This window comes from Oncorhynchus tshawytscha, linkage group LG17, assembly GCF_018296145.1.
Source record: "Oncorhynchus tshawytscha isolate Ot180627B linkage group LG17, Otsh_v2.0, whole genome shotgun sequence".
NCBI classification, from domain to species: domain Eukaryota; kingdom Metazoa; phylum Chordata; class Actinopteri; order Salmoniformes; family Salmonidae; genus Oncorhynchus; species Oncorhynchus tshawytscha.
In genome coordinates, this window is record NC_056445.1 from 19,906,603 (window position 1) to 19,917,968 (window position 11,366).

The 11,366-nt window shown below is 41.8% G+C and overlaps 1 protein-coding gene across 6 annotated transcripts in view; it reads left to right on the forward strand.

Moving 5' to 3' along the window:
• syt1a (synaptotagmin Ia) overlaps positions 1-10,890 on the forward strand; it is a 200,501-nt gene extending 189,611 nt beyond the window's left edge. For 5 of the 6 annotated variants that reach the window (XM_042300369.1, XM_042300371.1, XM_042300373.1 and 2 more), the window contains 2 exons: positions 3,733-3,866; positions 6,786-10,890. In XM_042300369.1, the coding sequence (XP_042156303.1) occupies positions 3,733-3,866; positions 6,786-6,992 (341 nt within the window). In that variant the 3' untranslated portion in view covers positions 6,993-10,890. The other variant, XM_042300374.1, reaches the window with a different exon arrangement.
• Positions 10,891-11,366: the final 476 nt, after the last annotated feature.

Sequence of the window (11,366 nt, forward strand, 5' to 3'; positions counted from 1 at the left end):
CTTCCTGTTCACTGGGAAGGGAGGGGGACTCTTTATAAATGGGCACGGCATATTTTCATTATAACTCGGCCCATTGCCAGTGATCCAGATGAGTGACTGTCACGCATGCTAAAGTGTCCATATACTAAAGTGTAGACAGACACAAGGAACGGTGACGGCTCTCTCTCTCTCTCTCTCTTTGCGACAGGCGCCTCACATCAGCTGCCACGGCCACTCATCCACAAAATGGGCAGAGATTAGAGCTGTCTGGGACGAGACGCCGAAATGAGCCGGATATGAGTTGGGGTGCGTCGCCCGCCAAAACCCAATAATGCTGGCGGCGAGATAAGAAGAGTCTGGGTAGAATAGGACTGAAAGCCACGGGACACCACAGGTGTTTTTCTAACGGTGAAGGGATAGGTTATCTGTGATAACCCTGCCTGGATGTTGTTGCTGTGTATATTCAGCCTCAGCCTCTGGGGATAGCGGGATTCATTTATCCAGTGCTGGTCATTCAGGCCCAGACCCAGGCCTGAGTGGATGGTCAAGATGAGGCAGAGGCAGCCAGATACAGGGTTGGAATGGGAAGGAGTTGGAATGTATTTATACCGTTGTGAATGTGAGGTCTTTTTTTATACAGAGATAAAAGATTTCAGCACAGGTCCAAGACTGTTCCAAATGATGATCGTGATCAGGGGTGAAGAAATACCATTAAAACGGAATTGTGTGTGTGTGTGTGTGTGAATGCCTGTGTGAGTTACAGGATCTGGATCTGAAGCAGCCTCTGTTATCGGTCTGCTGTGACAGTTCCAACCAAGGGGATTGAGCCTAACCTCCACAGAGACCTTGGGGACCATACTTAGTTCGTCCACAAACTTCCCTCCATTAACCTCCAATCATTACCTATTAGAAAAGCATCAAAGCTGTAGAAGTCTGATTGTTTGTAATCGGCTCTCTCATGACACATCTTTAGTTTCCGACAGGGACATTAGTAGAACCTATAAAGAAGGGAACTGAGCTGAAGAGAATTCACTGCACACATCAAAAAAAGAAAGAGAGAGAAAAACAATAAAGGGGTTGTTGATGGAAGAGTCTGATAGAAAGTGGTGATACGGCCGTGTGATGCTCACAGTCCGACACTGGAGAAGATTCCCATTTAGATACTGCTGGGCCTATTCACTAACACACACCTCTCCTCCACTGTCTCTTTTATCATCGCACAGCCCTCACCGCACCGCAGGAGAGTAATAAACGTCACAATGGACACCTGCTCTCGAGGCTGCATTCTCTTTCTCTCCCTCTTTCTCTCTTTTTGTTCTAGCTGTTCTCTTCATTCTGTCCACTCACTCTCTCTTCGTTCACTCTGTTCTCTCTGTCTTTCTCTCGCTGTCACTCTTTGTCAATGTCCTTTCTTTTTCTCTCTTTCCCTCTGTCCATTGCCTTTCTTTCCCTCTGTTCTGATTCTCTTTTTCTCTGTGTCTCAGTGTACACTGTCCACACAGCTATGGGATGAACCTGCCAGTGACCAATCAGCTCTTACAGATGTAGGGTCTTCATTTGAGACATTTATCTACAGCAGGAAAATATGCCTGCAGCAACAGGAAATGTAAATTATTATAATGAATCTACATTCTTGTAGGGGTTGATACATTTTTCTTTAGGACAGAATGCTTTAGGACAGAAAATATTGTTTTGGACACCTGTACCTGACAAGGCAAATCAAGTATGAACATTCACAGGTAACTTAGCCTAGTGGTTAGAGTGTTGGGCCTGCAACCAGAAGGTTGCTGGATCAAATCCTCTGAGCTGACAAGGTAAAAATCTGTCGTTCTAGCCCTGAGCAAGGCTGTTAACTCACTGTTCCCTGGGTGCTGTGGATGTTGATCAAGGCAGCCCCCCTCACCTCTCTGATTCAGCAGAAGACACACTTCAGTTGAATACATTCAGTTGGACAACTGCCTAGATATTGTCCTTGCCCTCTTAAGTTGGATAACAAATGTTTGCCATTGCTAGGAGTTCCACAGTCAAAACTGTATTTTCCAGCCCTACTCCATGAGCATCAAGGACATCCTAATAAAGGCATCTGGGAGCCACAGATACATGTATATTATGAGAACAAGCAGTATTTTAGAACAAGAGAGCATTATGAGGATTGATACTGATGCCTTGCTTCATTGGTGCATTACCATGCTGGGGCTCAATTGTAACTGCCATCCTTTCCATTAATGTGATTGGTCATTTAGCCCAATTACCATGCCATATCCTATCCTATTTCTTTGTGTTTGTTGATCCTAGAACCAACAAACACTGTCTCGTCTTGAAAGATAAATGGCGTGACCTGTATTCATTAAGATAAGTCTGTGTCCACTATCTAGCTCGAATTGGTTTCAATGGCAGTCCATTAGCAAGGCTCATTAGTTCTCCAAAACTCAAGTGTCTTGTCTCAAACAGGGTGCCACTCCACTCCTTCCTCTCCCCCCTCTACTTCCTGCTTGTCATTACCATTCCGATAGGAGTAAAAAAAAATCAGGGTTGCTAGCCATGCTAGTCCAACGTCTTGATTGCCAATGATAAAGCAGGAAGGCTGATGGGTGAGTCTGCATCTTTTACTGGTCCTCTTGACCTGATTACCAGAGAGAGGGGGGCCACAGGGCCGGCCACAGCAGGCCCACTCTGGAGAGGCTTCAGTCGTCATTACTGGAGAACAGAAATGAGGCCCTCCAGTGAAAGTGGCGAAAACATGAGCCACTTCAAAAAGCAGCGAAATTCTATTCATAGAAATTGTGCGCAAATCTGTTTCTCTTGCATATGATTTGAAATGGGTTCGTAAGTACGGTGAATGTTATCAGATTGTGTGATTCATCTCCGTGTTGATATATCCAAATAAAGGGACGGACAAGGTGTGACTAAAACATATGAGTGTATATACACTAGAAAGGGAGGGTGTATATGCCTTGTGGCAGTGGGTTCTAACCTGGGCCTCTCTTCTTTCCTCAGATCCCTATGTGAAGATCCACCTGATGCAGTGGGTTCTAACCTGGCCCTCTCTTCTTTCCTCAGATCCCTACGTGAAGATCCACCTGATGCAGTGGGTTCTAACCTGGGCCTCTCTTCTTTCCTCAGATCCCTACGTGAAGATCCACCTGATGCAGTGGGTTCTAACCTGGGCCTCTCTTCTTTCCTCAGATCCCTATGTGAAGATCCACCTGATGCAGTAGGTTCTAACCTGGGCCTCTCTTCTTTCCTCAGATCCCTATGTGAAGATCCACCTGATGCAGTGGGTTCTAACCTGGCCCTCTCTTCTTTCCTCAGATCCCTACGTGAAGATCCACCTGATGCAGTGGGTTCTAACCTGGGCCTCTCTTCTTTCCTCAGATCCCTACGTGAAGATCCACCTGATGCAGTGGGTTCTAACCTGGGCCTCTCTTCTTTCCTCAGATCCCTACGTGAAGATCCACCTGATGCAGTAGGTTCTAACCTGGGCCTCTCTTCTTTCCTCAGATCCCTACGTGAAGATCCACCTGATGCAGTAGGTTCTAACCTGGGCCTCTCTTCTTTCCTCAGATCCCTACGTGAAGATCCACCTGATGCAGTGGGTTCTAACCTGGCCCTCTCTTCTTTCCTCAGATCCATACGTGAAGATCCACCTGATGCAGTAGGTTCTAACCTGGCCCTCTCTTCTTTCCTCAGATCCCTACGTGAAGATCCACCTGATGCAGTGGGTTCTAACCTGGCCCTCTCTTCTTTCCTCAGATCCCTACGTGAAGATCCACCTGATGCAGAACGGGAAGAGGCTGAAGAAGAAGAAGACGACAATCAAGAAGAACACCCTCAACCCTTACTACAACGAGTCCTTCAGCTTTGAAGTGCCATTTGAGCAAATCCAGGTAAAGGTGTTGTACATCCCCTTGCACATCTTGGGAGTTCTCCATGTTGTTGAAGCAGTAAGACTAGATCTAATTGATCTCAGTCATAAACCACCAAGTCAAGTTTTTTTTAAAGAATACTTCAAATAAGACGTTGAGCCAACACCGAGACAAATGACAAGGAGATTGTGTTCAAAGCTTGTGGCTACTAAGAGTGATTTGGTGGCTTGAAATTAGCATGTGAATGTGTGGTCCTTAGCCTGTACAGGATAATCAGTCTCAGGCTCTATTCATCACGGGCCCGATTCAGACTTAGTAAATGTACACCTTTCCTATGCGCTTCTCACTAGTTAGTATTCATACTTAATGCAGGTGTGTAATGCATTAGTGTACCTTTAATTGTTATTTTATCGACAGACTAAAATACATTGAAGGAACGGGTTCAGAATATAGGGAACAATGAAAGAAAACCATCTACAGTTGAAGTCGGAAGTTTACATACACTTAGATTGGAGTCATTAAAACTAGTTTTTTTCTTGTTAACATACTATAGTTTTGGCAAGTTGGTTAGGACATCTACTTTGTGCATGACACAATTAATTTTCCCAATAATTGTTTACAGACAGATTATTTCACTTATAATTCATTGTATCACAATTCCAGTGGGTCAGAAGTTTACATACACAAAGTTGACTGTGCCTTTAAGCTCTAAGCTTGGAAAATTCCAGAAAATGATGTCATGGCTTTGGAAGCTTCTGATAGACTAATTGACATAATTTGAGTCAATTGGAGGTGTACCTGTGGATGTATTTCAAGGCCTACCTTCAAACTCAGTGCCTCTTTGCTTGACATCATGGGAAAATCAAAATCAAAATCACATACATCAAATTGGCAGATTCAGCCGTACAGAAAGCCTATAGCTTGGGTCTCCAAATTGTATCCATGCAAATTATGAGGGCACACAAATAAAATCAGATTAACGGCACAGCTATTTACAGCCTACTTCACTGTGGAAAAGAGGCCACAATACATATCATATTGATTTGATTTTCAGTTTGCTTCCATATGACTGGTTTAACATTCGTCTCCAGGGATCATAAGGAGAAAAATACATAATCGTCCATGTATTTACAATCCTCTTCTCCAAATGGATTCCTCATTCACCTAGCTCTTATCAATAGCTCTTATCAATTGATAAATGACTGTGCATGGAGAATTCTGTCATTTCTATCAGAAAAAAAGAAAGTACATGCTTTTCCCACTTGGCAGGTTCGCTCGGCCTTTATTCATGGTTTCATCGCACGCCAAGGTGGTAGAATGATGAGGGAGTTAAGTCAAGTTCAGAATGCAGTGTATTTGTAGACACACCTCCGTCACACCTTCATTTCGTTGAGCTCCAACCCAAATGAAGTGTGTGAATAGAATGCTGTTCTCATGCTCAAGTTCAAGGTCAGAATAGTCATAGAGAGAAAAGTGCATAAAAGGGAATTGTGTTTCCATTTACACACGCTTAACTCAGGCTAGAATTCCCCCCCATATGATTTCTCATTAAATGCCTTAATTTCACAAGTTTAGACAATTGCACAGGGGAGTGGTGAGAAGTAATGCCATTCTCAACACATCCCTGATTACATGCCTTTGGCGTTTGATTACATTTGAACATTCAAATATCTCTTCTTCACGGTGCAATTCAGTACGTTTTTTTATCCAGTGCAATGAAATGTGTATATAGAGTACGGTTTAGTATGGCGCTCGCAGTTTTTGAGGACAAATGGCTTCATGAGAAAGCACTTTAAAGCTACTAGGCCCAGAGAATTAAAGAAGATAAAGTGCATGCAAATTGGACCAAGGGGGAATTATCTGTGAGCGGGCGTCAACACGCCAGGCATAAAAAAGTAATTGCCTCAAATTGATTTAGCACTTCACAAACCACGAGTTTGGTTCCATGTGTCTCCGTTTCATTTCGCTGCCTAACCCCTCCCAGCCTGTGAGGATGCCAATCGGAACATTCCATACACACTCATTCGAGAGAGAGAGAGAGGGGAGACAGTAGAGGAAGCCTATACTGCTAAGTACACTGCCGCCTCCACAGAGGGTCCTTCTCTTTAAAGGGATAGAACAACCCAAATACATGTGTGCCTGTCGTTGTTATACCTCAAAAGGGATTTGAGGGGGTCAACTATCTCTTTAAAAGCTACTTGACCCCAACTGACAGCCTGAGACTTGGTGCAGTATTTCATTACATGCTTTGGGAGAACAGTGACTCGGCATCTACACAGGTAGAGCAGCTCCTCTCTCCTCTCTCATTTGGATCGAAACTTAATCAGAGCTCTTAGTGTGCTGATTCATATTCCCTTCCAGCAGATGACACACGGATCACCCCTCATTGCTGAGACACTTTGAATAAACACATGCTGAGGTTGAAAGGTTGACCTCTGAGTGAGATTACAATCTGTTGTGCGTTTGGCTCTGGAAAGATTCAGGACCAGTCTTCAAATGGTATCTACTGCTAATTAGCACTTAGGACTGGCTCTTCAAGGGAGCATATCACTCTTCACTCAAATAGGCCTCTCTGGTAGTCAGGAGCATTAGACAGAGTGGAGGTTACACCCTCTTGTATTCTAATTGTACTGCTTTTGGAATTTGAGAAATTAGCCAAAGTAGGTAGCCGAACACACACCGTCAAACCAATTGTTGTGTTCAATAGAGGAAGTAGGCTGTCTGGGGACTTGAGACAATATTATTATTCTCTGTTACTTTGGGTGAATACTGAGTGCTCAAAAAAACTTCTCAGCACTACACAAATCATAAAACGTCCATGACTATAGTCTGTGAGCTTTAAATCTTACCACTACATTAGTTTAGTTACCTGTACAGTGTGTGTATCCCGCAAACTCATAATTTCTTCCAATGTCTTCCTCCCTACTTTTCCCCTTACAGAAAGTTCAAGTTGTTGTAACCGTTCTGGACTATGACAAGATCGGCAAGAACGATGCCATCGGCAAGGTCTTTGTGGGCCTCAACAGCTCGGGGACGGAGCTGCGCCACTGGTCGGATATGCTGGCCAACCCCAGGAGACCCATCGCCCAGTGGCACGTGCTGAAGGTGGAGGAGGAGGTGGATGCTCAGCTCTCCACAAAAAAATAGGCAGGGCCCTTTCAGCACCTTCCCCATAGAGCTCTTTAGCCAGTATGTGTAAATACCTCAGTGATATATGAGTCCATCCACCGTCAAACCAATCCAGCCAACACCCATCCTTCCCACCAACCCCATACTACTTGTCTTATCGCCTTCTTTTGTAATTGTTAATGGTTCTTTCAAAACCCTAGGCCCCGATGTTCAGATTTGTGTTTCTATTTGTCAGGTTGGGAGTCCCCGCCCCTGACCTGACTATGTTGTCCATCTCTACGCCCTGATTCCCCCTAACCAAATGCCCCCTTTTAAGCAATATGATCTGTATAGATAGCGCATGACTGAAAGACATTTATTGTACCACAGTTGTATATATCAGTCTGCAGGCAAAAATGATTTCTAATTTATGTTGGTATGTTGTTACCCGTTTCCTAATCGATGTATATCTGGATGTTTTTAATAAGATGTTCTATTTTAAATGATGTAAATGCAGATATAGGAGAGACGATATTATATATTACAGGATAAAAAAAAATTGACCTTATTGCATCACAGAGGAAGAAGAAAGCAATTCCACCCTGTAAGATGCTAATGGAAGTATAGTCACATTGTAAAGGACGGTGTCTGGCTTTATGTTTACTAATGAACCATTGCAGAGAAAAGTTGAAATACACAGAAAACTAGGCCGTTAACTACTATGGTTTCATGGGAAAATATATGCTGCTGGATAGTATACAAGCACATGGTTTCTTGTACACCTTTTTATACACATTTCTCCATCAGAGGACCTACTTGTTTTGCTTGAAACACAATGTTCTGGAGGATCTCTCAAATCGATGCAAACCGGTTAGCCTTTTTCCTTTTCCTTAAGCAGGGCATCACCTTGTGACACAGTCAGTTACTTTTAAGTGAAATAGGTCCTCATTTGAAAGGCCATCTGTTCGTTAAATTATTATTTATTGTTTTACAGACCGGTCCTCTTAAACCCAGACGACTATTCCGCCAACCCCCCTCTGAAACTGACCCCATATGAAATATAATCAAGGAGTAGCCATTGTGTCCTTAAGCTTGTTGAACAATATTTTGTTAACCGCTTACTTTCAATAGCCTTGTTGTTGGAAACTGATTATGTTCAGGACATTGGAGTCTCAAGGTCTCCAAAGATGGAAAATGGACTTTTAGATGACCATTTTTTTAAATAAATTCAGCTGATTTTTTTGTAAACTGCATGATTTTTTAAACAATATTTGCTAAAGGCTGGGATGGGGGGGAGATCTACCAACACCATGGGGCTGTCTCTTATGATAACATCCCCTTGCCTTCAATCTATTTAATCTAGATTAAAGCTGAAGCGAGTGATTTGATGGATCAGTATATGATTATTATATTGACTGGAAGTGAAGTGAGTTTCTAAACACTGCCATTTTCAGGGAGGTGACACATGTAGAGTAACCTTCTCTCCATGCACACTCCCACTAGGTAGTGGTCGTAGCTTTGGTTTATCGGGAACAATGTATTTGGCTGCACAAGGTGCCCTAAATAGCAGCTTTGTGTTGCCTTCTCACAGTGGCAATAGAGCCATGTTATACTGCCAATCTTACTTTCTGTACGGCTACTGTTTTGCACTGTATGTCTTTGAACCGGCAATAGCTTGTTGACTTCTTTACACTATGTTGACGGGCCTTATTTAAGGATGCTCAATGCGCAGGGGAGTTTCTGTCCAGGAGCCCGACTGGTTCTTGTTGTTTAATTAAAGGAACAGTACATGAAAGCAACAACCATATACTGTATCTCTTCGTTCAGTAAACCGTAGTTAGACAGTTTTCTATTGTTGGCTATCAGTACAACACCAAGAGAACAATGGGATATAAACAATAACTCCAAAAGTTAATGATCTGCATAGGGGATAATATTTGTTTATATGTCCTTTACTACGGACCAATAAGAGGAATAAGTAAGACGCTTGAATCCATGAAATCCGTGAAGTCTCTTATCTTGGAGGAACCTCGATGCATATACTGGATGCTAGCTTCAGGAGTAGCTTCTAAATGTTTTCAATGTCGTTGTGTAGTTGATAGCACTATTATGAAAAAGCTATTTGTCATTCCATAGGCGTAACTGAGGAAAGCTTTGTGTGTCACTGTGACTGCCGTGCGTGCTTAGAGGTGTAGACTTTATCAATAGCGACAAGTTTGTTCTGTAGTGACGTTGTACTGCCATTTCCCTTCCACATGCTGAGAGAGTGAGTGGCATCGTCAGTTCTTAAAACTGTGCAGTGGCTGGTTGGTTGATTGACAGGGCTACACACAGGAGTTATAGAACGTTTTATGGGAGAGCGAGAGTGGTTGGATTCACACAGCATTTCGTTGAGCACTGTGCAATACTTGTATGTTCATCCCATAGTGTTGTGTGGGTTGTGTTTGCCCGAGAAAAAAAATGAATATTTAAAGTTGACTCCTATCAAGTCAGACGTGTTCCTCTCCAGTGAGATGGTTAGGACACAGCACATGTAGATTCTGTGGTGGTTGGAGTCTGACATCTAAAATCCTTCTGTTAAGGGTTTCCTCCTATCTAGTTTTTTTCTTGCACACAGATCCAGCATCAGAAATTTCAGGACATATTGGGATCGGGAAATACCAAAATATGACACCCACACACACATGAAAACATTTAAGTGACCCCTCACCCTCTGAAAGTGCATATGTACATATTTTCATAATTTTCCAAAAAGTAATTAATTTATCATATTGAAACGTATCACATCTTGTCATGATAATGTCATCCATCGTTGTATCAACCTGATCTACTATACTATATCTAATTATGATTATTTTTTATTAATAAGTTATGTTTACAACCCTGTTGAAAATACTTTTATATTTGAAATGAAAACTCTGAATGTACAGTATGGACTGTGTGTTTGTGGTGATTAACTGTGGGATTCGTAGTTGCCACTTTTCTTTCATTGTTGCAGAAATATGTTGATATGTGTGTGTTTTAATATATTTATTGAAATACCCTTTTGGGTGGACCTTCCCCGGATAAACTATACATTCCAGAAATGTTGAACATACATTTAATCACAGCAGAATGTGCTCTAATGAATTACATTCCCTCTTGATCTCTATATTTTTTTCATGTAACATATTTATTATGCATCCCTTAAATCATGAATGACAAAAAACACTTGTTTAGATAAAAACAAGGATAAAACGTAGGCTCGGTATTTGAATGGGAGGAGCAACTCCACAGGGGTACGACTAAATCACTAACGAAAGGCTGTAATCGGTATTTAAAGGGGAAGCTAATCAAAATGCTTCAACAAAAGGAAAGTGTCAAACTCTTGAGAGGCGGACACCACAATAAGAGGCAGCATTACAGGATCAGATTGTGAGGTGTGTAACTCACCACAAGAAAAGCCATTAGCTGCAATGTAATGCTACTTTTACTGGTCCCCCCTACTAAAGCATGGAAGCAAAACCCCTCACATCCTATTCAAGAAAAGCCCATACATCTCACTGTGTGACCAGAAACATACATGATTCTCTAAAATGACATCAACAAAAAGCCACTCTAACCTTTCAAGACGAAGCTGTGTAAAGTATTAGAGTCTGATGCTGTAGAAAGATCCTAGTTGCCTTTGTGTATATCAACTGCCTGCTTGAGTATTTCTGTGTTGACATTTTCTCTGTAATCTTGTACAACTGTTTGGGCTGTTTTTCTGCCATATCTCTCGCGGTGACAGCGAGCTGACAGATACTGTATATTGCTGTGTATACCTTCATTTTTTATGAGGTGTTTTACAGTTTTGTTTCACTTTGTGTAGTGATTCATTCTGTGGAGTTTTTGACTGTTGTTATATAACTTCATATACACAAATTATCAATAAATTGTTTTATTTCCTGTTGATACAGAACCTTTTCAAGTGCTTCTTTTTTTCCGGATACTGGTTTGGTTCACTTACCAACTTTTTATTTGAATTTTGATGTGCGAGCAGATAATACTGGCATTCACTGTTAGACAACATGCCTTCATCAGCATAAGAATAAGAAGCATTGAGTGAATTTAATAATAAACATTGAGTGCTTATAAAACCTAGATTTATTTTCATAATGAGCCAAATCTAGGAAATGCTGTAATCTGTTTAATCAACAGAGACCAGAAAAATGTATAAAAGAGTGTGGCAGTATAGCAGCAACAGCAGCATCTAGTGGTCAAAACCTGGTAAATTCACAGTAAATAATCCAAGTGATTTAAATGACACATTTTTTATGAGGTGAAAAACATCTCCAGATTCACAGGGAACACATTACATATTATGGATAAGCAATACTACAAGCCTCAGCTTCATACTACTTGTCAAACATAGAGAACTGATACTGTATACTG